This window comes from Pantherophis guttatus, chromosome 4 (genome assembly GCF_059756535.1).
Source record: "Pantherophis guttatus breed Tessera chromosome 4, ASM5975653v1, whole genome shotgun sequence".
NCBI lineage: Eukaryota > Metazoa > Chordata > Lepidosauria > Squamata > Colubridae > Pantherophis > Pantherophis guttatus.
The window spans coordinates 28,976,509-29,003,971 of record NC_142066.1 but is presented as its reverse complement, the minus strand read 5'-3'; the positions used below and the strand labels follow the sequence as shown (position 1 = coordinate 29,003,971).

At 41.5% G+C, this 27,463-nt stretch overlaps 1 protein-coding gene across 2 annotated transcripts in view; it reads left to right on the top strand.

The window, feature by feature from the left end:
* Positions 1-9,092, top strand: part of GRIN2D (glutamate ionotropic receptor NMDA type subunit 2D) — a 56,773-nt gene extending 47,681 nt beyond the window's left edge. For both annotated transcript variants that reach the window (XM_060692799.2, XM_087891844.1), the window contains 2 exons: positions 2,735-2,967; positions 7,298-9,092. In XM_060692799.2, coding sequence (XP_060548782.1) covers positions 2,735-2,967; positions 7,298-8,740 — 1,676 coding nt within the window. In that variant the 3' untranslated portion in view covers positions 8,741-9,092. The remainder of the gene's footprint in view (positions 1-2,734; positions 2,968-7,297) is intronic.
* Positions 9,093-27,463: the final 18,371 nt, after the last annotated feature.

The following is a 27,463-nucleotide window of genomic DNA, read 5'->3' as shown; positions in this document are numbered from 1 at the left end:
AACCATTTATTGAGTGACTGTTCAAAGTTACAACAGCGTTGGGAAAAAAATGACTTATGACAATTATACACCTTTATGACCATTGCAGCATCTCCACAATCACATGATCAAAATTAGGATGCTTGGCAACTGGCATGTATTAACGACAGTTCAGGCATCCTGAGGTCATACGATCCCCTTTGGTGACCTTCTGACAAATAAAGTCAATGGGGAGGCCAGATTCATTTAACCGTGTTACTAACTTAACAGCTGCACTGATTCATTTAACAACTGTGATCAGAAAGGTTGTAAAAAGAGCAAAATTCACTTAACAACTGTTTTGCTTAGTTGGGCTCAATTTTGGCTGTATGTCGAGGACTACCTGTAACCTCTGTGGTCACACACCAACTTCTTTGTTAAACAGCAGAGATAAACAACTTCTGGCTCTGCCACCTCAATTTTGCACTGTGTCTAAGCTTCAAGTTTCCCATGGGTGGGAATTCCCACTTCATTCCAACACCCCAACACCGCTGACAAGATTCCAGTTCTGAAATATCATGGTAGACTTTTGCTTGTCTTTGCCATTGTTACACTGATTATTTAGACATCATTAAATAAATAGGCAGAACTTTAAAGTTTGATGGGAAGCCTGGCACTGATTGGATGCCAGTTTCTCTGTTCAACCATTGGGGTTCACTGAAGAATTACTGGGCAGTGTTAAGAGTGGGTGAAAGTTTTGAGTGAAAATGAGACACTGTGGAAGGGTCTTCCAATATTGCTGTGGTCCCGAATCAGATTTCCCAGTTGTATTTGTGAATACCACTAGCAGATTTCTCTAGCCATCCTATATACAAGTAGTTCTAAATTTACAACAGTTCATTTAGTGACTGTTCAAAGTTACAACAGCACTGAAAAAAAAAAAAGACTTATGAACATTTTTCACAGTTATAACCTTTGCAGCATCCCATGATCATGTAATCAAAATTCAGAGGCTTGGGAGCCAGTTCATACTTATGACCATTGCTGTGTCCTAAAGTCATGTGATCCCCTTTTGCGAACTTCTCACAAGCAAAGTCGTATTTGGGGAAGCCATATTCACTTGTCAACTGGGTTCCTAGCTTATCAACTGCAATGATTCCCTTGATATGATTTTTTTATATTCTTGTAAGCCGCCTTGAGTTGCCATGTGCAAATAGGCAGCAATATAAATCTCATAAACAAACAAACAAACTGACAAGGAAGGTCATAAAATGTGGCAAAACTCACTTAACAAATGTCTCACTTGCATTTCCATTTTGTGCGAATATCAACCTTGCTGCCGTTAGTGTGTTTACATAAAATATATTTCTTCTTTTTTGTAATTATCCCTTACTATACCCAGAAGGAAGAGTTCTGGCATCATATCTATCGTCTTATTTAACATCTCTTCTAGCCACTGTTTTATTTGGCACCAAAAGTCCTTGGCTTTCGGGCACCCCCACCACATATGATAATAGGTGCCTAATGTTGTTTTACATTTCCAACATTTTGGTGAGCAATTTTTGCATATCTTGGCCAGTCGTGTGGGTGGGTAATGCCATCTGTAAAACATCTTGTATTGATTTTCTTTATATGCAGTGGCCAGGGTAAGCTTTCTATTCCTCTCCCATAGTTTTTGCCAGCTATCTAGATCTATGCCATACCCAAAATTCTTACTCCAGGTGAGCATGGTCTCTTTCACTTGCTCTTCTATCATGTCATAATCCAGTAAATATTTATATAATTTCCTAATCATCTTCACATCTGCCTCTTGTAAGATTTCATCCAATTCTATTGGTTCGGTTCTTATGCCCCATTCATTTTTATCTCTTACGTATCGGGATTGAATCTGACGATATGCCCACCATTTTAGTTCTATCCCTTCTTTTAAGTCCTATCTAAACCTCACTTCTCCCTTTTCATTCAGTATGTCTTTATACGTAATCACTCTTCCTAATTTCATGAAATTTGGATGTACAAACATCTCCAGAGTCGACAGCCAATTAGGAATTTATATATATATATATATATATATATATATATATATATATATATATATATATATATTAATTTGATTTATATGCCGCCCTTCTCCGGAGACTCAGGGCAGCTTACAATGTACTAAGCAATAATTTTGTTGCTTAGTTTTAATCCAAACGTCCAATAGAGCTCTTCTGATGAGGTGTTTCTGGAAGTATGTCTCACTTAACAGCATAAATTTTGGGCTCAGTTGTGGTTGTAAGTCAAGGACTACCTATACTGCAAATGCAGCCAAAGGGCACTAGCTTAAGAAAGGCTGTGCGAGACAGTCACTGCTACTTGGTCATTTCAGGCCATGGCAATCAATTTGTGTCCAGAACAAGAGGATTTGCATTTTATGGAAGGAAGGAAGGAGGGAAAGGACAGGGGAGAAGGTCATCTCTACAGCCCTATTATAATGGTATGTGACAGTGACTTTGGGAGACCAGAGAAAGAGCTGCAGATTAGACAACAGCCAGCCTGATAAACAAAAATCTGAATCTGAAGGAGGAGAGTGGAGAAAGTATCTCAGAAGGGACCTTCCCTAATTTTTAGCAGAGTAAATGTACAGGATTGGAGAGATACTTTCAGACTCGAAAGGGTCTTTTGCTGTAACTTTACAATAAAGGAAATATTAGTACTCAAACAGTTGGTGTTTCTGGACCACCTCAAAGGGATGACGCCCAATGTTTTCTACCACTGCCCTTCTTTGTTTCAGACGAAATTGAGCTCCTGGAGCGCCTGTGGCTGTCAGGGATTTGCCACAATGACAAAATAGAGGTGATGAGCAGCAAACTGGATATAGACAACATGGCAGGGGTCTTCTACATGCTTTTGGTAGCCATGGGGCTGAGCCTGCTGGTCTTTGCCTGGGAACATCTCATCTACTGGAAACTGCGCCACTGCATGAGACACACAGGCCGGCTGGACTTTCTACTCGCCTTCAGCAGGGTGAGTTTTTAAAAAGAGTGTGCAATTCCCATGTACACCCCACAACTGTTCGCTTCCTTCTGCAGACTTTTTCCTAGCTTCTCTTACTTCTCTCCTTTTATCTAGAGCTGCAGGAATTCTGTGATTGCATTGCTCAAATATTCCAAGGAGAAATGGATACAGAAATCAGCATTTTTAGAATTTTATGGGTTTAAAAAACCCATAGATTTCTAGAGGCTTGGGAGGATGTGTATGTATATAGACAATGGGATATGGAATCTCATAAACAAGGGCAAGGAGCTCATCAAGATTGCAGGTGCAACTGTTGGGTCTGACATTACCTAAAACTAAATTTTGCAAAGGGAATCAATTTACTCAGGTTTGCTTGTTGTCTATCACTTGTTCAGAACATGGAAGCTAGCTACTTGAGATAAGAATCAGCTATTTTTAGGTCATGTATTCCTGCTTCTATCTTTCTCAATCCCATCTCTTTATTTAGGCATGTCTACAGATGTACATAAGTTTAGTATTAGTCCCACTTTTGAAGCCTACACAGCATGTTTTGGTCACAAAAGGACATCTCTTTTCTAAAGAAAACTGGCTAAAGTAATCTGTGTTTGCAAGCTAAAAAATTAACTTGCAAACATAACTCAGTTGTTAGCGCCTTTAGTGTAAGAAGAAACAACCCTACTTCTCGGCATTTTAAAAAAATTTGCACTTCTTTTTAAATTAAGGCGGGCAATTAGCATGCTGTCGAATAAATCTGTTTTCATTCAACTTGAGGGAGAAAAAACTGGCTAGCTTGCCTGAAGAACTGGAGGTGGCGACGTGCTGATTTGTACCTCTATCAAATGTAGTGACACACTGGGAGAAGGCAGATTCGCTCCCAGGAGTAGGGAGCAGAGGAAGAAATGCATCAATCAAATGTTAATGTGATGTTTGTCTGCATCCTATTACAACTCCATGCCTCTATTTTTTAAAAAAAATAAATTTAGGTTATTGGTGACTTAATTTCTAAAAAGTTGGGGACAAGGAGAAGGAACAGGAGCTATCTATTTGATTTTAAAGCCTAGTTCTGAGCTTTTACAAAGACCACTAAAGGAAGCCTAGGCAATATCAAGTTTTGATGTGGTTTTAGAGGAGCAACAGTTGGTCCTCCACTTACAACCATTCGTTTAGTGACTGTTTGAAGTTACAATGGTTTTGAAAAAAGTGACTCATGACTGTTTTTCACACTTATGACCGTTGCAGATGCTTTGCAACTGGCATGTATTTATGACAGTTGCAAAGTCCTGGGGTGATGTGATCACTATTTGCAATCTTCCAAGGGGCTTCCAAAAAGCAAAGACAATGGGGGAAGCTGGAGTCGTATAATGACCTTAGTCCAAAAGGCTGTAAAATCAGGCATGATTTACTTCCACTTCCAGCTGTAGTTGTAAATCGAGGGCTGTCTAGTTTTTATTTGCAAATGTCGATCGCTTTATAAAACCAATTAAAATTACTGTTGTCTAGTACTGAAATTAAGTTTAAAAATGGTGGGAAAGAGCCCATTTATCCACGTGGCAGAAATCCGATCTCCCATTTGATTTCTCTGCTTGCTGTCCGGATCTCTTGTAAACTTAACTATCTAATTGGATTTCTTCCTTACCCTACCATCCCTTCTGCTATTCTTCCTCTCTGCTTCTCTCCATTCATTAGCCTGGTGAATTTTCTCTGCAAACATTTGTCTATACTGAAGGGCAAATTCAACAACATGAGGAATGGTCTCTATCAGTAGCAGAAGGCTGTTTGTAGGGGGAAATTATCTTTCTTAGCTTCAGGGTGGAAGGGTTTACATGGTGTACCCATAACTGAGTAAGAGAGAAGATGGGAAGTTGTAGAGATTACTAGCAGAGCTGGCTGGGGAATTCAGGGAGTTGAAATCCACCCAACTTAAACTTGCCAAGGTTAAGAAACACTGACATACAGGATGCTCTTGATAGACAGAGGGAAGACCCAAGTTGACAATCAAATTGGCTGGAGCCCATACCAGCAGTCCTTCACTTATGACTGTAACAGAACTTTCCCGTTACAGTTGTAAGTCACGACGATGGTAAAGCAGGCCACTTACCTGATTTAATGACCTTGCTTTACATTGGTCATTAAGCAAACACCATGGTTGTTGACTGTTTGTAAGTCAAGGACTAACCTAAACAAAATAAGATAACAGGTAGTCCTCGACTTATGACCACAATTGAGCCCAAAATTTCTGTTGCTGAGTGAGACATTTGCTAAGTGAGTTTTGCCCCATTTTATAATCTTTTTTTGCTACGGTTGTTAAGTGAATCACTGCAGTTGTTAAGTAAATAACAAGGCTCTTCAATGAATCTGATTTTCCATTGACTTTGCTTATCAGAAGATCACAAAAGGTGATCACATGACCCCAAGACACTGCAACTGTCATAAATATGAGCCAGTTACCAAGAGGCCGAATTTTGATCACATGACCATGGGGATGCAGCAACTGTCATAACTGAAAACTGGTCATAAGGCACATTTTTCAGTGCCATTGTAACTTTGAACAGTCACTGAATGAACTGTTGTAGGTCGAGGACTACCTTACTTAAAAAATGCCTCAGAGCCCCTCTCCCCAAATTCACATGAAGATAAAAGAGGGAGGAAGGGAAATACAGTCAGACTTATAAGAGCCTGTTACTATAGCTATTCTAATAAAAGTAGATTTAGGCCTACAGAATGTCTGTTTCTTAGTCTGGTCTACTTTATAGGGCTGACTAGATAAAGAATTCCTATTCTTCTAGAATTCATAGTGCTGCCTTGGTACATCTTGAATAGGTATATTATGCAAGCTTCATTAGGATGACACTTGTCAAACTAGGGATTTGATATAAAGACTCAAAAAGATAAATTGGCCGAGGAATTTGATGCTGGATTATTGGGCTCAGGGTAAATCTGTTGGGTGGCAGAGGCAACATAGGAAATGGAGAGATGGGGAAAAAAATGATACGTTCGGTGAGAGGAGTCATCTGTATCTCATTGAAATTCTTAAGTTGCACTTAAAAGAAGATAATTGTGTAAAACTGGAGAGCAGTGATTTATATTGTCATTATTGTTATATGTCAGGAATTATTGCAGGTGATCTCTGGCTCAACTAGTTTGGATATCGTCTCCCTTATCCCGGCAATCGCTGTGAAGGCAGATGTTTTTCCAACCTATTCAAAGCTTATGCTGAGAACTCAATTTAGGACGTTCTTAGTATAGAGCTAATACTGATAGCTTTTGACATAAGAAGAGATTGGAAAACCATTTGTCTGAAATGGTATAGGCCCGTGATGGCGAACCTATGGCACATGTGCCACAGGTGGCACGCGGAGCCATATCTGTGGGCACATGAGCGTTGCCCTAGCTCAGCTCCAGCATCCATGTGTGCACCAGCCCGCTGATTTTCAGGCCTTCCAGGCCCACTGGAAGTCAGGAAACGGCCTCCAGGGGAGTGAGGAAGGCCGTTTTTGCCCTCCCAAGGCTCCAAGAAAGCCTCTGGAGCCTGGGGAGGGCGAAAAATGGGCCTACCATGCCCACTGTGCCATCACATGCCAAAAGTGAGGGTTGTACGGCGGGGATCTCGCGTGTGCATGCGCGGTGGGCAGGGCGCATTGAATTATGGGTGTGGGCATGCGCACGCGAAACTCCCCTGCACTCCCCCTGCTTTTGGCACGCAACGGCAAAAAGGTTAGCCATCACTGGTATAGGCTTTCCTGCTTGAGCAGAGGGTTGGACTAGAAGACCTCCAAGATCCTTTCCAATTCTGTTATTCTTTTACTTACGAATAGTTATTTAATGATTGTTCAAAGTTAAGACAGACCTCCATCCCTCCACCCGCCTCCCATAGCCATATGATTACATTTTGGGATCTTAGCAACTATTCCATATTTAGGACTGTTTGTAACATCTCACAGTCATGTGACTGCAATTTACATTTTTTTTTTTGCCAGAAACTGATGTTTATTTCCAGTTTTCTGAAAAAATGCCAGTTGGGTACAATGAGTTTGCTTAAAGACTGCCGCAAAAAATGGTTATAAAATCAGGAACCATCAGGTGCTGAACTGCTTTAACAACCACTATGACTTATGAATGTAATTCTGATCTTAATTACAGTCATAAATTGAGGACACCTGTATTTAATTGTCTTACCTGCCCAGGTGTCATTTTACGGAGCACTCTCTTGTTCACAATTTTTCCATTGCATTTTTTGCACTATTGAAAGTATAAGCTTGCTACAGGTAAAAACATAACTGTAGTTGAAGAACCTATTATATATCTATGTATCTATATCTATTTCTCCCATTTCTTCCAGGGCATGTATAGTTGTTGTAGCAGTGAAGACCCCAAAATACCAGACCAGCAGCAGTTGCCCATCCTGAATCACACCTATGGACCATCACGAGGTGTACCCCCAGCTCTGCCCAGTCCTCCTGGGCCTCCACTTCCCTGTTCCAGCTTCCTGCCTCGTGAACGGCGCATTGTGGAACGGTGGCGTCATGCCCGTAGCCCCAACTGTTACAAGGATTTGTACCCCCCTACACCTGCAGAACTCCCTACCACTAAACCACCACGCCACAGCCTCAAGAGTCCTTTCTCGGATGGCTTCCACCGGTTCTATGGCCCCATCGAACCCGAAGGGCTTTCAGATCATGTCAGCAGCAAAAAAATGGCACCCTGTCAGCTCTCTCCCCCACAGCCTTCCCGTGGGCTGGAAAATCCTCCGTCCTACTTTGCTATAGTGAGGGAAAAAGATTCTCCAGATATGCCACCGGTGGCATCAGGTTGGCAACGCAAATCTCTCCGGGGTTTGTATGAAAGTTTCCAAGCAGGGAAAGGAGCTGGCCGAACTTCCGAGGTGAAAAAATATGATGGTCCTTCAAGCAGTTATCCCACTAAAAGCCCTTGTGAGTTGGAGAGGAGCACTTCCAGGTCTTTTGGGAAAGAGCGAAGCCGCTACGGCTACACCCGGCTGTCCTACGAAGATGAACGTTCCCCACCAGTCCCCCGTTACCGACATGCTGAGGAGGCATCTCTGCCACGAGCTGAGCCAGAAGCAAAATGCCCAACCACGTCAAGCCGCGAGAGGAGCTCCCGGGCTCACATCTGCCGCAGCCATTCCCACCCACTTGCCGTCGGTGCCAGTTTGCGCAGCCAAAGTCATTATGTGGACTTTTCAGACTCTGATTCCGACATCTGTGAGAGGGATAGTGATGGCCACAGCTGCTGGTACCAGTCGCCAGATTATTTCTGCACCTACCCCTCCCGAGAGAGGCAGCTCTTTGCCACGCACAAGCCTCTGCACTACTGGTCGGCCGACAAGTTGGCCAAATGCCATGGGTGTCACGGTCCTTGCCAGCACTGCCTGAGCCTAGAAATGCTCCCGCCACCCACTCCGCCGTGCCGCAAGGAAGCCTTGCATTATTTGAGCTGCTCGGAAGAGCATTTGGAACGCCGGCTGGACTGGGAGCATCGACACTGTAGCCACTACAGTTGCCTGGTTCCTCGGCATCGCCACGGCTTCCACCGACGCTGCCACCATCATTCCTGTGAGATGGGGCCAGGTGGTGGAGTCCTGCACCCAACCTCCCGTAGTCTGGAGGACCTCAGCTCCTGCCACATGATGCGCTGTGGGGCTTCCCATCGACACCAGGGTGGCTTCTCCCCGGAGTGGCTGCCACGCCGGGTGAGTCGAAGCGGGGAGCTTTTTGCCAGGCGTGGTTCGGCCCATTTCTCCAGCCTGGAGTCCGAGGTATGACCAGCGCCAGGTGGGGCGGGCGTGGGGGAGGGGTAGAGAAAGACATTTAAGATGAAATAAGAGAAAAAAAAAGACTGAATTGTGATAGAGACTCAGAAGGTGGAGATGGCATCGTGGCCCAACTAAAGAAACAAAGGCAATACCACGAAGATGGCCATGGAGCGGGTGATGCAGATCAGGGCCACCAATGAACCCACCAAGGGCATGCTGCCAGGATGCCACCAAGAAGAGATGGCATAGTGTCATATCTCCCTGCCACAGAGAAGGGGAATTGTTCAACCAAAAGAGTATCACAGATAAAACCACAGTGGGGACTGGAACCACTAATATTCTCATTAAAAGAAAAAAATAATCAGAAGGGAGAACAGAGACAACATCTCAGAGAGGGGCAACACTCTGCTACTGCTACCCCAAGTGCCACCAGAATAGCCCCCCTGACAAAACACCCAATCCCTTGCACCAGCCAATTTGCAGCGGGGGGTGGGGGTACAGGGGAGCTGTTCCCACCTGCGTTTCCATAACAGACCTTTTATATCCAGAAAAAGGGCTTTCCTGCCACTCTGTGGCACATTGGTGGGGTGGGGTCCTCTGGTCGGTGGCAGTGGGCTACTGCAACAGCAGGGCTGCTCCTCTTTGAACAAGCACCGAGTGAGGGTCCCAGCAGGTGGGGGCAACTCCCTGTTCTCCCACAGATTGGCAGCTGGAGCAGCCAGTGCCAACAGGCTCCAGGGCAGGGGGTGGGTGGTGGAGGGCCCCCTCCACACTACTGTTTGGACCTTGCGGTGGGAAAGGACGTTAGGAGACAAAACTGTGACTTTGTTCAAACAGAAAACTGTGATATTTTTTCCTGCACATTTTCCTCTTCTCCCGTCTCACTTTCTTTGCTCTTCTCGTGCTTTATTTCTTCCCTTTCTCCATCGCATATATAAAAATTGCAATCATGGGCCCCCATTGTTAGGGAGATAGCAACCCACAGCAAACAAACACCACTTCATAGGCAGAGACATACAGATTCATCCGTTTGTGTGCTGTGATGGACGTAAATAAGTAAATAAAACAATTGCAGCCCCGTACTTCAGTGCATCCCAACTGACTCATATCTGAAAGGGTCTCTTTTTTCAAAACCTGAACCAGTGCATTGATGCTCTCCCAGCTAAGAGAGTGATAATGAAAATGGTAGAAAACAGGATAAGGATGCTCTTCAGTGGACTGAGAGGACACAGCACTTCAACTGAGCAAAACAAAGCCAATAGAAGAAAAATCTGATGCAATAGATAAAATGCTGGATATGGTCATTTCCATCTACCCTCTTAAGCCAATTGCGCAGGGCTTCTCTGTGCACATTGTGGGGCGAGGCCACCCCCGCAGAAACGGAAGATGTGCACATGATTGTATGACTTACCCCATCGTCCCTTGCTTGCAAGGGTTAGTTCTGCATTTTTGTGTGGGAAACTGAGTGGGCTGCTGCTCTTGCAGGCATTTCTTGTGCTTCTTCCCATACAAAAGAGGCACAAAAAATTACCCTTCAGGTAGTCCTCGATTTACGACCACAATTGGGACTAGAATTTCTGTTGCTAAGCAAGGCAGTTAAGTAAGCTGCACCCAGTTTTATTATTTTTTTTGCCACAGTTGTTAAGCGAATCACTTGCAGTTGTTCAGTGAACCATACAGTCATTAAGTGAAACCAGCTCCCCCCATTGACTTTGCTTGTCAGAAGCCGTCTGGGAAGGTCGCAAACGGCGATTACATGACTCCAGCATTGCTGCAACGGTCAAAAATACATGGAGCCAAGTTTTAATCAAATGGCTGTGGAGATGCTGCAACAGTCATAAGTGAGAGGACCGATGGTCATAAGTCACTCTTTTCAGTGCTGTTGTAATTTTGAACAGTCACTAAATAAATGGCTGTCAGTCAAGGACTATCTATACTTAAGAGTGCTCAGAGGAATGGAAATTTGTCTTCAAATCCCAAGATCTTGATAGAACTCCTGGAAATAAACAGGCATGAAATCTGACTTCGGGTGCCAAACATACCAGACAAAACTAAGAAAGATCCAGGTTTTTAGAGAAATGTGTGCCGTCATTGATTGGTGGAACTCACTACAACAGATGTGATTAGCTGCCATTGTTGCATTTTCTCAAGGAGTGGAAATTTAAATTAAATGTCTGGAAAACTGCAGTATGAATGATAAGTAGATATGATAAAAGGAAGTGTGGAATGACAATAATCCAGGAATCAGCGAGGATTGAACATGCTACAAAAAACGATGTTATTCTTTGCTTCCAGTGTTATTTAGAACTTTTCTCTAGCATGATGAAGCATGAATCCTAATCAAGTTCAGGGAGAAATAAGATTGGATGGTGGTAGAGCCTTCCATTACCAAAAGGTCACTGCCAGATTTCTGTAAAATAAGTCAAGGATCCTCAACTTTTCTGGCCATTTTGGGCTGCCGTAAGGACAAAGGACTAGTCCTTCAGAAGTGTCTGCCAAGATGGTATGACCCATCTCTCCCCTTCCGCCAAGACTTCAAATGGAACAGTCCAGACAAGGACATCAAGCAGGGCAGTGGTGAAATCTGAACCGGTTTGCTACCGGTTTGCTGGCCGCGCATGCGCAGTTCGCACAAAATGCACGCTGCACACGCATGCGCAGTACGCGGCAAAAGGAGACTTGGGAAGGTAAGTAGAACAGCGGGGGGGGAAATCAGCTGTGGCGTGCTATCTTGGGAACTTTTTTTTTTTTCCTTTTTAAGCATTTTTTTACTACTGGTTCAGGCGAATAGGTAGTTAAAAAAATGCTTTAAAAAAGTAAAAAAAAAAAGGTTTGGACGATCACAGCTGTGCCGCCCAATCGTCCAAGCTTTTTTTTTTTTTTTTGCTTTTTTTAAAGCATTTTAACTACCAGTTCCTGAGAACCAGTAATAAAAAAAATGCTGAAAAAGTAAAAAAAAAAAAAAATGTTCCAACGATCGCATGTCGCTCAGCTGATCGTTGGAACTTTGTTTTTACATTTTTTTACTACCAGTTCGGCGAACCAGTAGCATTTGTTACTACCGGTTCGGGAGAACCGGCCCGAACCAGTAGCATTTCACCTCTGAAGCAGGGTCTATAGAATAGGAGGGATGGCAGAGGAGAACTTTTGGGTGGGGAGAGCTCCTTTCTAGCCCAGCATTGTTGTCACCAAAGTAACAGGTCATCTAGTCCAACCCCCTGTTCACACAGGAGAATACTAGGGATTCAAACAGCCGAACTGCCCACCTTTCTGATTGACAAGCTCAGCGTCTTAGCCACTGAGCCACCTAGCCAGGCCAGTAATTTATTAAAAAGTAATTTATTAGCGATCCATTTTCTCCTGATAAACTGATGAAAATCTGTTAGGAGGAAACATTTTTGCTTTTGGGGATTGGATGGGCAAGAAATCCACAGACATAAGCAGAAGAAATATTCAACATCATCTTTCTTTGCATTCATGTTGTGCTAATATTACCTTCCTTACCAGCCCTATTTTTGGTCATTTGGTATGGCCCTTCTGTTAACACCTAGCTCATGAAATGAGCACATCCATTTTTGAGGTTTATTCCAAGCTCTCAGTTTCCATTTCCATAAATAGGGTAATCAGAGATTCTGCCAAGGAAAAACTTGGGTGGAGGTGGGGGGAGTCAGTTTTATCTTTATTTCAGAAGTTGTCGTCCCCCGTCCCCCCAGCCACAGGCATTGGATCTTCCCAGCTCCTCCTTCACTGTGTTTGAGCATATCTGTGTACAATTCTAGGCAGGCTCAGTACTGTATTCGGTGTCAGGCCCATATTTAGATATCCTGAATTTTCTTAATATTTCTGGTCCATGTAATTGGAAGAAGGCAGTTCAAAGGAGTAAGCTATGTCTGAAGATAGGGGTTTCTCCAGATTTGGAGGTGGGAATTCACGAAATGGATCCTCCTTAAGTTGGTAGACTTCAGATTCTGGGGCTTGATGAGGAGCAGCTCCAATTAATCTACTGTTTTATATTTTCTAAATTGCTCTTAATGGAGCATTGCGGGGAGGGAGGTGGCTTTAAAATTCTCATTTCCCAAAGTAATGCTTTGATTGCAAATGTAGTCATTTGGAGTAGGGGGCAGGCCTCATTTGATGCTTAATGCTGGTTTGAGGTCTGCTTGCCAAAGTCTGCCAAGCTTAGTAGGATTCTGGAGGAGAAGGAAGACAAGACTCGCCGGAGTTCCTGCTCTTTCTGGTTAGAAGACTAGAAACAGAACAAGACCGCCAAGCGAATACTGGATTCTTCCATCTGTGAACCTTCAACAGATTGCCAATTTAAACTCGTCTCAGTGCAGAAGGGGAACCAAATTTCCACACAGTTTCTGCCTCTCAGACAGGACTCCCTGGGCTAGATAGGCCATCAGTCAGACTTAGTAATCAGATTCTCTCCTTGCACCGTTCCAGAGCCAAGTGATGCCTGTTCGCAGGGCCTTGTTTGAAGTGTTGCACTTCATTTGAGCTCCTTAGTCAGAGCAGGAGCTTGACAAATTGAGAAAGATGCAGAAGGCAGCAGCAAGGATGATCAAAGGTCTGGAAGAGGCGAGTTATACATTGAGATGCTGAAGGAACTGAGGCTGCTTAGCCCCAAGAAAAATAAAATGTAGTTGTTGGAGAAAGAGAGGCCTGGTGGCAGTTCTCACACCTGTTTTAAAGTATTGGAAAAGAACCTATGAAGGAGACACCAAAGAAGATGTTTTAATGAACTGGAAGGCGAAAGGAGGCCCAAGACATGAGATCTGGATGTGTTCTTCTCATGAACATCACGGGGATTCATAGGAAGCATTGATCTCATGACATTTTGTCACCGTTAATGAAAAACACTGTAGTGTCAGTTGTTCCTTGTCCTCCCACCATTTTTCCTTGAGGTGCTTTGTGTTCTTGAAAATTTATAGTCCTAAGGGGACCGTAAGGGGAGTAAGACTGTTTCTGGGAAAACCAGCTGGTCCTGGCACCCCCCAAACTACTCAGCCATAGAACATGCTAAGCTGGTGGGGCGCTGGCTTTAGGAACAGGACATCCTGTCTCAGGGCTGGGGTTGGATCTGTGGGTCTGCAAAGTCCCACCCAACCCTCCAAGTTCTCCAATACAGTAGCAGCGAGAGTGGCCCAGTGCCAGGTGCCACAATAATACACTGTCACTCCCAAACTGGTGCACACACTGCCAAACAGTGAATTGCAAGAAAATATATATATATATATTATACACACACACACACACACACCCAGTTACACAGCCACAGTCAAGCACAAAGGCATACAAGCACACGCCGATCATGCCAGCAGACAGAGTAGTCCAGCAACCGAAACCCACGTTGCACCAAACGGACTTAGCGTGCGGCTGAAAGGAGCCTGCACAGCAAAAAAAAAAAAAATTAAAAAAGGAACCGCAGTCAATGTCACAAGCACAGCGCCTCCATCCCCAACGCAGGAAGGCAGGGTCACTGTCCCCACCCATGCATACGCTTTACGCTGACAGTGCATTCTCGGAGAGCGATTGTAGTAGGACTGTGGCTCTCTTGATGTTTTCCCTCTCATGAGGTAAGTGTGTCCTCGCTGTCACTTGTGAAATGTAGCAAAAGATTTCCTTTCGCTGTGCATCCCTGGGTCTGGACTCCGTGTCTTGTGTGAAGTAGCCCCTTAGTCCATAGCAGCCAAGGATGGATGGTCATAGCACCCCAGAGAGGACCAGTTCGGATACCAGCAATTTGTTTTGGTGTCCCATGAACGCAGAGGCTCCAGTGACACTGCAGTAGGAACTGAAAGACACCGTAGCCTATTTGAAAACACGCGGCAGAATGTGCACTTCCATGATGTACATCTCAATCCTTAATTAAGACAGAGATATAACCATACGTGGAAATCCAGAGCCACACACACAAACAATGCCCCTCACGTAATAGACACCCATCCAGAAGTCCATAATTTCTGCCTCACTCTCCCAATTGTGCTTTTATTCTTTTTTCTCTCTCTCTTTCCTTCTCTTTCTCTTTCCTCGTGTCTCTCTCGGTCCCTTTTCCTAGGGGGGGGGCAATTTAGTAATAACTTTAGAAATGCTGTTTTAGGGAGCGGGTTAAGGGGGTGGGGGCGGTATTTCTTTGAGCGGGAGGGGTTTCGCTGGGGAGGGGTCATGGGGCAGTGCCCCACATTAGAAGGGGCAGGGCTTGGGTGGGGCAGGGTCCCAAGAATCCAGATTGGGGGTGGGCCTGGGGTTTTCGATACTATTTTAGGGTATTCATAAGAAATAAAGGCTTTTTTAATCCCGCTCAGATGTTGACTCGTGTGGTGTTTTTGGAGTGTGCGTATCAAATAATAATTTCTTTATTTGACAAATAGTTCCATTTTTCTTTTTCTCCTGCAGTCTTCGTTCCCTTTTCCCAACCCCCCCTCCCACTCAGTCCTTTCCACTGTCAACAATAAGCAAAACAAAAGAGCAAACAGAAAAACTGTGTAAGCTTTGTTAAAGCCTGTAAAATAAGCAACACGCGACTTCAGTACATGTTTTAATTATGTAGCATCTAACTCTCCTCAGTAGAGAATTTAAGCTATGCTGATCTGGATTTTTATGACATTGGCACAGCATATTTATGGTTAAACGTGCCTCATTCATCTGTGAAAAACACAGGGTAGCATACTAAGACTTGGCTTCCCTTAGAAGAGAGAACTCATAATTACAGTACATTAGATTTGTACTCCTCAATTTACGACCATAACTGAATCCAGAATTATGATCATAATCATGCCAGTTGTTAAGTGAGTTATAATGTGACCATGCTAGATATATTATCTTTTTTGCGGTGTTTGTTAAGCAAATCATCCTAAAGTGAAATTGTGGTTGTTAAGTGAATGCCATAGTTGTAAAGCAAATACTGTGGTCATTAAACAAACCCATTGTCTGCAAAGGGTGTTTTTTGCCAGAAACTGAATGTAAACACCAGTTTTCAGCAAAAACAGTTGTAAATCACAGTGAGCACAGGATGCTACAAATGGCCCTAAATCAGCGAGCTGTTGGACAGCATTACTTGGTCTGTTGTGTGGGTGTTTGGGTGGTTTAGGGGCGGGGAATTTGTGGTGGGTGGGTGGGTGTTTGGGGATTGTTATGTGTGTTGGACCTGGTCTTTGGGTGTTAAGTGAATTTTGTTGTATGGGTATACTGTGTATACACGTACAATGACAATAAAGTTATTATTATTACATGTGGACTGATTGCCAAGCGGCCAAAATGTGGTCATGTGACCAAGGGGACAGCCATCAGAACTTCAAATCTAGGTCAAAAGTACCTTGGTAGGGGGTCTGTTATAACTTTGAACAGTCACTAAGCAACTGATCATACGTTGAGGACTATCTGTCCATTTTTTAATATACAGGGTGTATCAAAAGTCAGACCCCATAGACTATTTTATAAATTACATTGCATGTTCAAATGGTTGCCATTTTCCTCTTAACAACTTTTCTTGTTTGACGCATTATCCTTGAACATTCTTAAGAACAGTAACATCTTCTCTGATGCTTGCAAATTTTGATGTGATGTTCTCCTTCAGATCCTCTGTTGCAATGTTTTTCAACCTCAGCAAGTTTAAGATGTGTGGCTGGGGAATTCTGGGAGTTGAAGTCCACACATCTGAAAGTTGCTTAGGTTGAGAAACTGGTCTTTGGCCTGTGGGGCTTGACTTTTGATGCACCCTGAATACAATAAACAAATCCTACTGGAAGTAAGCAGATTATAACGCAAGCATGACATCGGTCAGTTCTATATAAAATTCTGCACAGAAACCTCTCTAGCTCTAGCTATTCTTCATTACAATGGAAAAGCCTCTTGAAGTTCTTTTTGATTATCTGCATCTCTGTCCAATTCAATTATGTCACAATTTCCTTTGCCATTTGATTTCCTGCAGAGTACTGAGAGCCAGTCTGGTCTAGTGATTAATGTGCTGGCCTAGAAACCAGGAGACAGTAAGTTCTAGTGCTGCTTTAGGCATAAAAGCCAACTGGGTGACTTTGGGTCAGTCACTCTCTCAGCCCAATCTGCCTCACAGGAGTTGTGGGGAAAATAGGAAGAGGAAGGAGTATTAGGTATGTTCACCACCTTCTGTTCTATATGAAACAAAAGAGAGAAAAAATTTAAGAAATCAGTTACTAAAAGCATGGTAAATTATTTCATCTTTAAAAGAACATTGTTGTTTGCTGCCATTAACACATAATTAAGATGGCTCAATCAATAACAGTATGGTCCTGTCTATTCAGTCTCTAGGGCATATCCCACAGTGTATGACCTGCATGTTATTTAACCCATAACTACAAACCATCTTGGCAATTAAGCCATCTCTTCTCTTGGAAGACCAGAGTTAAAGCTCAATGGGTTTAATCAAGAGCATTTTAATTCTCCGGCTACAGACTAGAGCAGAATACTAAATATTATTCTCTTCTGGTTCAAAACAAAGGAAAAAAATGTGTTTCTAATGGCTGAAACTTTGCTTACATGATGAGTATGGGGAAATTTCCACTGGATTTTTGCTGGTTCTAAAGATGTCATTCATAAATTATTTTACAGTAGTCCTTGACTTATGATCAGTCACTTAATGACCATTTGAAATTACAACGGACTTTCCTGGAATTACTTTACAACCTGGATTACAAATTCTGATGGCTGGGTTTCCCTACACACACATCAGTCATATGACTGGACTTCGGGCACTTGGCAACTGGTCTGCATTTATGGCTATTTGCAGTGTCCTGCATTATGGTTTTGCTGAAAACCAGCATTTACTTCCAGATTTTGGCAAAACACAGTATTTGCTTAATAACCACTTTGAAAAAGGTTGTGGGTGAGTTGATTTATGACTATTGCGATTTCATGATCAGATGAGTAGGCTCCATTACGGTCATAATTCAAGGACTACCTGTATGTTATTCCTCCTTCTCCAAGAAAGATACATAGTGTACAGCAGCTTTCCCCATCTCCCCAGTGTATTGTTCTCAGCAGTCCTGTGAAATAAACTAAGCTAGTAACTGGTCAAAGGTTGCCCATTCACAGTTGAACAGGGATTAATATTATGGTCTCCCTGGTCCCAGTTTAACCACTATGTTCTAGGAAAAGAAATTAACTACTAACAATTGAGAATAACACAGTAGGGGTCAAGATACAGTTAAATGCCTTTTGTATACAAAAACAAATCATTTAAACAGTATCTGATCTAGTCCTTGTCTTACAACCATAATTGAGCTCAAAATTTCTGTTGATAAATGAGACATTTGTTAAGAGAATTTTGCCTGGGACTTCCGGTTGATGTCGCAGCGGGAACAGACTGGAAAATAGCAGGCTCTGATGAGCTGTGCGAAATCCAGCCGGACGAACCGCTGTCGGGAGGCTTTTGAGCGATAGCTGTCTTGCAGGAATGGTAAAGAAAGGAGAGGCGTTTCGTGGAACCGCGAGGAATTGGCATTTTCCTCGCTGGAACAGAAACAGCTCTCCCGAAGCGGCAGTGGGAGCAGTGGCCATCTTATGGTGATCATCTTGAAGCTGGGACAACCAGACCGAAGAATTGTGCAGGAGTTGCGATTGGATGGAGTGCCAGAACTGGGTGAGATAAATGCCTATTTATGCTTAAAAAAAAGTGGAAATTGAAGTTTCAAAAGCATTCCTGAGTTTGGACTAGCGGCTATCAGGCTTTTGGGGAAAAAAACACACATATGCGGAACAAAGAGAAGGCATGGATTGTGATTTAAAGAGAAAGTTTTGGATTTGGAAAAGCAAAAATGTTAAAAGGAAAGAAAATGATTTTCAGAAGAAAATAATAATTCATAAGAGAACTTTGAAAAAATTATTGGACATTTTGACAAACAAATGGATAAAAGAGCCTGCTTTATAACGGAGTAGAAACAGAGAGTGCCATCTGCTGGAGAAAAGAAAAAGCTTTGCAATATTCTACTCAAATAGACAAATCAGAAGAAATAGTAGCAGGAAATTTCGACCTTGGGCGTATAGAAGAAGAATTGGATACCGTGTGAAAAATTAAGGAGTGACTGTGTTTTACATCTGGGTGGTTGTTTTACTTTCCTTCTCTTCTGGAAGATAGTTTTATATTTGGATTTGACTGTTGCTGAATTGGGATTATAATTAATAATTGAGAAGAACATTCTAACTTTAAAGAATAAAGGAATAATTGAAGCAGAAAAGAAGTGGAGAAATAAGAAAATTATACAGACTTAAAATTTTGACTAAGTGTATAGAGACATAATTGGGGGTAGGTATTAGTAACCTTTTAAATTGTCACAAAATGGAGTTGCAGATGTATGGAGAGTTACTTTCGATGCTCAAAAGCGTGCATGAATCTTTAACAGGCAAAAAAGAAATGGAAAATTCATTTAAATATATAGAAAAAGAAAATGAAGAGAAGCTAGAAAAGGGAAATTTGAATGAGAAACAAGAAATTAATAATGATGAAGAGAACATTAAAAAATAGAAATCAGACAGAGAGCACCATAGAAATGGTTGGGAATATAAAAAGAGTAGAGAGGAAAGGGGGTAAACTCCTCCTAAAAAAGAAACAGGCAAAAGGAAAGAAGGGAAATCTGGAAGAGACAAGGGAAAGCTTTGGGGAGGGAGGTTCAGACAACACAACAAAAAAAGAAAAGAAAAATGGAAGCCAGAAGATGAAATATAACATATATAAAAAAATAAAAAAGAGAATTGAGAAGTTAGAGAGAGATAACGGGTCATGCAAAAAATTATTAGAAAAGAGGATGCTAAAAAGATTTAGAGATGATGGTTAAAGATGAAGAATGATGGGGTAAAAATAGGCAAATATAAATGAGGTAGATTAATAAATGGGAAGGGGAAAGTAGACAATATAATAATTAGTATTTTGGTAGTTTTTAAAATTAGAATGGAATTTTAATTGTTATAGTAGTGATAAGAGAGAAGACTTTTAGGATATACTGATATTAGCTAGATGAAAACACTGAAAATGAAACGACAAAGAAATATGTAAGTAATATGGTAGAAGTGGAAAAAATAAGATATGGTGGAAAATGATTATAAGTGAATATATGATAAAGAGTAATGAATAGAGTTTTGTCTACATTAAATTTTAATAGAAATGTGAAAATGAGTAATTTGATAATATTGATTTTGATATCAATGTAAAAAATGTTAATTGTAAAGAAAAATAAGGCTGAAATTATGAAAGTGACTATTTATGTAAAAAGGAAGGAATAGAACATGTTTGTGACAAACCACAGCAGATGGAAAGGTGAAAATAAGTAATATAAGAATATCATTAATTTTGATAATAATGGAAATTAAGATGAATGTTTTATTGTTTATGATTGGGTAGGGAATTAGAAAGACATTTCCGGAAATGAAGGAAGAAAGTAAACAATTGGAGTGATTGTAACAGAAGAAGTATAAGGTGTAAAGTGATGTTATTTAAAAATAAAATTGAAAAGGATAAAAACTGATGGAAAGAAAATAATATGGCAGAAGTTGAAACAAGAAGAGATGGAAAAAAATTATAAATTTGTAATAAAGGATGCATAAAAGAGATAAATATTGGGAAAAAAATGGGAAGATTAAGATATATTACAATGATGATTATATAATTATATAAGATGTATAAGATGTGACCTGGTCAGCACTCTATTCATAAAACATGTATGATGAAAAGAAAAAATTTTCAATAAAACTTGTCTATAAAAAAAAGAGAGAGAGAATTTTGCCCCATTTTACAACCTTTCTTGCCACAGTTGTTAAGTGAATCATTGAATTTGTTAAGTTAGTAACATGGTTGTTAAGTTTCCCCATTGAATTTGCTTGTCATAGAGTGGCAAAAGGGGATCAGGTGACTCCAAGTCACTGCAACCATTGTAAATATGAGCCTCCAAATTTAGATCACGTGACTGTGAGGATGTTGCAATGGTCATAAGTGTGAAAAATGGTCATGTCACTTTTTTTAAGGCCATTGTAGCCGCACTAAAGAAACTGTTATAAGTCGAGGAGTACCCATAGAGTGATCACAAAGGGAAACCCAAGGTAGAGAAAGCCTACAGAGAGTGTGGCTCACTGAATACTTTCTGAGGTAATAACTTTCTGCATTTTCTGTGCAACAAAATAACCCTGTGTTTGTGTGTGTATACACACTCTCCACTTGCATTGCATCTGTGTATGTGAGCATGTGAACAGGAGGGAGGGGCCTAGAAAGGAATGATCAGCAACATGGTTTGGGATTATTTGAAGGACCATAATTTCCCAATTACATCTACCTGTCCCACCAGAGCAGGAAGGCAGGGTATGTTACGGGTCCCTTCTCACAAAAAGGCCCATCTAATGGGACCAAAAAGAATGGCTTCCTCCATGGTGCCTCCCTCTGTGGAACATCATCCCAGTGGAGATAAAATAGGCCCCTGCATTGATACTCTTTCGAAAAGTCCTGAACACTTTGCTCGGCCAATGGACGTGGGGTCCCCAGAGTGATAGGGAACCCATCAAGTGGTTTGATTATTATCATCAGGATAGTGGGGGTTTATTGGATTTTATATTTGGGGTTTTATTTAGCTGTCCTGAGGCACTATGAATGAGAGAGTTGGGCAGCGGTATAAATTTTCTTAATCAATACATAAACCTCCCATGATCCAAAGCAGAGGTCTCCAACCTTGGCAACTTTAAGCCTGGTGGACTTCAACTCCCAGAATTGAAGTCCTCCAGGCTTAAAGTTGCCAAGCTTGGAGACCTCTAATCCAAAGGGATTTTTAAATGTATTTTATTTTATAATCACCCAGATCCAGCACATCTTTAGCTCAATCTTTCTTCTGCAGGCCTCTCTTATCATACCAAACTTGGTCCCATTTTGTTCCGTTTGGAAGCAATATCCTGCACTGGACAGACAGCTGGACTCAAGTCCCTTTAATTTCTTCCCAACCTTCTGGTACATTGCAAAACAAAAAAACAAAAGAAACCTCACCACATTTAACAATGCATTTAATGGTTTTGTAAACATATGTATGTATCTATATGGTGAAATTATTCTAGACTGGAGGGTCCTTGATGCTCTCTGAGTTTGGATATTTTCTTGAAGACATTTCATTACCCAACTAGGTAACATCTTCAGTACTACAAGTGGGAACTGTCCCACCAACATTGACAGGAGTATATGTCCCACTAGTATATAAAAAGAGAATTTAGTTGGATAATGAAACATCTGCAAGAAAACAACAAAGTTTAAAGAGCACCAAGGACCCTACAATTCAACTCCGGGCTACAAATCTCTTCCAATTATTCTTGAATTTGCCCAGTAGATCTATTGGGGAGGGGAGAGGGGTTACCATCTCTTCCTACTACTGTTTTCATCCCATTCACTTGCTTCCTTGCTTTCTCCTGGGTTCGCACTAACTATAGCTTGCTGTCTTGCCTGAACTAGGCAAAATAATCTACCTATAGCACAAATTGAAATTTACAAACCTCCAAACCAGAACTCCATATTGTGGACAAGAGAAAGTCACAGCTTTCTCAAAAATGCAGAATGGATCTCTTGACTTCTCCCTTTGTTAAAGCAGATAAAAACTCTGGGATATTCTGAATCCCACATTTTTGTTTGCTTTTCTTAACAAGTAGGAAAAGGCTCCAGGATAAGAGTGAATGAAGAAAGCATAAATCAGGAAGATGAATGTATCAAGGGACCTGAGGAAGGCTGGGGTCAAGACACAAGCCACTGAATCTTTTCTCTAAATGGCACAGAGGAGACCATAGGATAGATGGATTAAATTCAGTTTGTTGTCCATCTTCATCCAGATGCCTTACAGCACAAGGCAGCAAAGTTGTGACTTTTTTTGAGTGAAGTGAAAAATGCGTTCGCTTGAAGTTTGCACTACCTGCCATTGTCAGGAAAGTTTTCTTTTTCTTTTCCTTTTTCTCTACACCCAAAGTTGGATGTTTATATTGGGTATCTGCTTCAGTTTTTGGAGACCCAAAGCAAGCTACAGGCAAAAAGAAACTGGCCAAGATGACAGAGAAGTTAAATGACAGATTTCTAAACAGACAGGTGCACAGGGATATTAGCATCTGTCAAATACTGTAAGCTTAACTAGACTTTCCTCATCTGGTACAGGTAATCCTCAATTTATGACCACAATTAAGCCCAACATTTCTGTTGCTAAGCAAGACAGTTAAGTGAGTTGTTCTCCATTTTACAAACTTTTTTGCCATAGCTGTTAATCGAATCACTGCAATTGTTAAGTGGATCATGAGGTTGATAAGTGAATCTGGTTTCTCCCATGGAGCTTGCTTCTCAGAAACCAACTGGGAAAGTCACAAATGGTGACACGTGATCCCAGGACAGTGCAATTATTATAAATACACACGAGTTGCCAAGTGCCCAAATATTCATCATGTGACTGTGGAGATGCTGCAAGAGTTGTAAGTGTGAAAGACGATTATAAATCACTTTTTTCAGTCTCGTTATAACTTTGGTCACTAAACAAACTGTTGTAAATTGAGGACTACCTGTACTAAGGACCAAAGACTCACCAGTTTTCAAAGAGCCACTTCAGGGATCTGCCTATTCAAGATCAAAGTAGGGCCTACAAAGGAGGATTTTTCTCTTTGTTGGCCTAGATAAAACAAAAAAATTATATATATATTATATACAGCAACTACATTTATATGACTACATCTTAGGCAAGCTACTCTGGGTCGCACACGGAGATAAAAACATCAGTGTAATCATAAATAACAATGCACAGCAAAAACAAAAACAAATAAAAATGAATAGGTTTGATAGATTAGAAGTGAAGAAGGCAATAAAGAATTTATGATTGTTAGGTTTTCTAGTACAACAGGTTTTCTAAGCTTCTGGCTAAATCACAAGAGGATAGTTTTGAATCCAAATTTCCAAGTGGCATTTCAGAAAGGGTAGCAATTGAAAATGCAAATACTTGGGCCTGATTTTGTGCTTTTAATTTCCAATTGTTTAAATTAGTAATAACGAAGAGATTTTTTTTTTCAAGGCAAAGAAACACAATCACTACTAGCGATTCAAGGCATAGCAGCCAGGATTACTTAGGGCTATCTTAACTGGTAAAGGATCCAGTAAACAAAGAAAGTAAATACACGTAGACCTTGACTTACGACCACAATTGAGCCCAACATTTTGGTTGCTAAGTGAGACATTGGTTAAGTGAGCTTTGCCTCATTTTACAACAATTGAGCCTTGGTACTACAGTGGTTTAAAGCACCCTGTTATTAACACAGCTGCCTGCAATTTACAGCTGGTTCGAATCTCTCCAAGGCTCAAGGTTGACTCAGCCTTCCATCCTTTCAAAGGTAGGTTAAATGAGGACCCAGTTTGTGGGGGCAATAAGCTGACTTTGTATAAATATACAAAAGTATGAAGGCTATTGCTTAACGCACTGTAAGCCGCCCTGAGTCTCCGGAGAAGGGCGGCATATAAATCAAAATTAAAAAAAAAAAAAAAAAAATTCTTACCACAGTTGTTAAGTGAATCACTGCAGTTGTTCAATTAGTAACATGTTTATTAAGTAAATCTGGTTTCCCCGTTCACTTTGCTGATCAGAAGGTTGCAAAAGATGATTACATGACCCCGGGATATTGCAGTTGTCATAAATATGAGTCAGTTGCCAAGCATCTGAATTTTGATCACATGAATTTTGACCACATGACCGTCAGGATGCTGTTCATACATGTGAAAACAGTCATAACTCACTTTTTCCACTGCCATTGTAACTTTGAATGGTCACTAAATGAACTGTTGTAAGTCGAGGACTACCTGTAATGAGCCTCCTCATCTCAACACTTAAAAAAGAGAGCAGCGTAAGATTGCAAAGAATGTCTGATCTGCTGTCTCTCTCCTCTTTCTCCATCTTTTCTGTGGGCTGTTCTGTCACTGCTGCAGCAATCTGGAACTTCGAAGAAAGTTCATTTACATAGAAATGAAAAAATTAAATTAATGTAAATGTGCAATTCAACCAGAAAATGTGATTAATCAGATGCTGAGACCGGAGGAAGAGGAGGGGTATAAGGGTTGAGATGAAGAAATGGTTTATATATACAGCCAGGTAGAGTAAAATGCTATAGAGTATCCTTCAACCATGCTGGGGTTTTTCCAGATGTGCTGGGCTGCAACTTCCAAGCTGCTGAGGCCATGCTACCATGGCAAGGAGTTGCCAACACACATTTCCAGAGAATACAGGTAATCCTCAATTTACAATAATACATTCTGTGAACATTCAAAATTACAACAGCACTGAAAAAAGTGACTTATGACCATTTTCCACACTTACGACTATTGCAGCACCCCCCCATGGTCACATGATCAAAATTCAGATGCCTGGCAACTGACTTATATTTATGACGGTGGCAGTATCCCGGGATCATGTGATTACCTTTTGGAATCTTCTGACAAGCAAAGTCAATGCGGAAGCCAGATTCATTTAACTAATTTAACAACCGCAGTGATTCGCAGATTAACAATTGTGGCAAGAAAGTTTATAAAATGGTATAAAACTCACTTGACTGTCTCACTTAGCAACAGAAATGTTGGGCTTAATTGTGGTCATAGGTCGAGGACTGTCTGTAATGAAGTCTCAGCCACACCCATGTGTATGACCTCAGGGGACAGGATTTGGAAAGCTCAGCCCCAGTATCTCTTTAAATCCTTCAAAAAATGTTTTTTTTTTTCTGTAAGTGCCATTATTATTCTTATTTATTTTAACAATTTGCTTTTTGCCTTCTCAAACATATTGGCTTTAGGCAGTTTATAAATGATAGTGTGCAATAAAAAGCAATAAAACCTGGCTACAGGATTCTAAACGTTAATTTTTTTAAGCCTAAACAAATTATTTTTTAAACGGCTGAGATAAATGTTGTAATCCCCTTCATGTAAAAGTAGTCCTCAATTTACCACCACAACTGGGGCCAGAATTTTCATTGTTAAGCAAGATGGTTTTTAAGTGAATTGTGTCCAATTTTATAATCTTTTTTACTGCAGTTGTTAAATGAATCATATGGTCATTAAGTGAATTTGGCTTCTTCCATTGACTTTGCTTATCAGAAGCAGGCTGGGAAAGTTACAAATGGTGACCCCAGGACACTGCAACTGTCATCAAAGCATGCCAGAAGCCAAGTGCCCAAATTTTGATCATGGGGTTGCTGTTTAAGTGTGAAAACCAATTATTAAGTCACTTTTTTCAGTGCTAACTTCAAATTAAACAAATGGTTGTAAGTTGAGGACTATCTGTGCAGTAATAACAAGGGGGATATTTTCAATAGCAAAAAATTCCATAACCTGGCACAAAAAAAGACATTAGGTGTTGATATTACATTGCATCTGTGCGACAGTAAAAAGTTTGCAATAGTGGCAAATATATGTAGCTCGGGTATAGGATGAGGGTGAAGATTCGTTCTCTGAGCTTGTGGGTTGGTTTCCGAACATTTAATTACCAGGCTAGGTAACATCTTCAGTGGAGTTTAAGGAATGCCAACGTCAGTGTTCTTCTGTTTATAAGGGCTTCATGTGGTCAGTAAGTCTTGTGATGGTGAGGCCACATCAGGTCCCATCAAGTCAGGGCAGTGGTGGATTGCCCCCAGTTCGCACTGGTTCTATAGAACTGGTAGTAAAACTGGCGGGAGGCTCCGCCCACCGAACCCAACGTCATCAGAACGCTTCTGCACATGCGCAGAAGATTGCGTGCCGCGAGAGCGAAGCAAGCGCATGTGTGCGGCCCCGTTGTGAACCGGTAGTAAAGGTAAGTAGAACCCACCCCTGGGTCAGGGTCTTGTGATTAGGAATTAGGAATAGCAATAGCCCAAAAACCCACAGCCACAGTCCGACAGGAATTATCCAGAACCAAAGACAAGATACAGAAGGATGGAAGAAACAATCTAATTTACAAAACCAACTGTAACAATTGCAACCAATTCTACGTGGGACAAACATCATGATTAATTAAAAATCAGGATCCATGAACACCGGCTGGCAGGCAAATGCCATGATCCCAAATCCTTAATCTCTACCCACACTGACATCAAACAGCACCAGTTCAATTGGAGCAACACAAAAATAATCACCCACGCTACCACCCATCACGCTTGTGAGTTCATCGAAGCCTGGCACTCCACAAGCAGTTCCATCAACAGATACATTGATCTACAACTAGCCTACAAACCCCTCAGAATCCAAATCAACTGCACAGCCACCCAGAGGCAGCACTGACTCTCAACCAATCCATGCAAGCACCTCCCCAACCAGCACTTCACCTCCCAATATAACCTCCCCATCACAAGAGTCTCACTGGTGACTCACACTAGACCCATCACAAGACCCTCACTTGACACACCCACACCTTCACCCTTCACAAAACCCATCACAAGACCCTGACCTGATGGGACCCTCATCTGACATGACCGCACCATCATAAAGCCTACTGACTATCCAAAGCCCTTATAAACAGAAGAACACTGATATCCCCTAAACTCCGCTGAAGATGTAACCTAGCCTGATAACGAAACATTCAGAAACCAACCCACAGGCTCGAAGAACGAACCCTCACTGTAAAAAGTCTCTTCTGAAGATCTGGATTTCACTTTGCAGATGGAAAATTAGGGCAAAGGCAGTGAGAGGTTCACTTTTAAATCCTCCTGCCCAACACTCAAGTCCTTCCAGACCTTTGCTGGAAGGTCCCT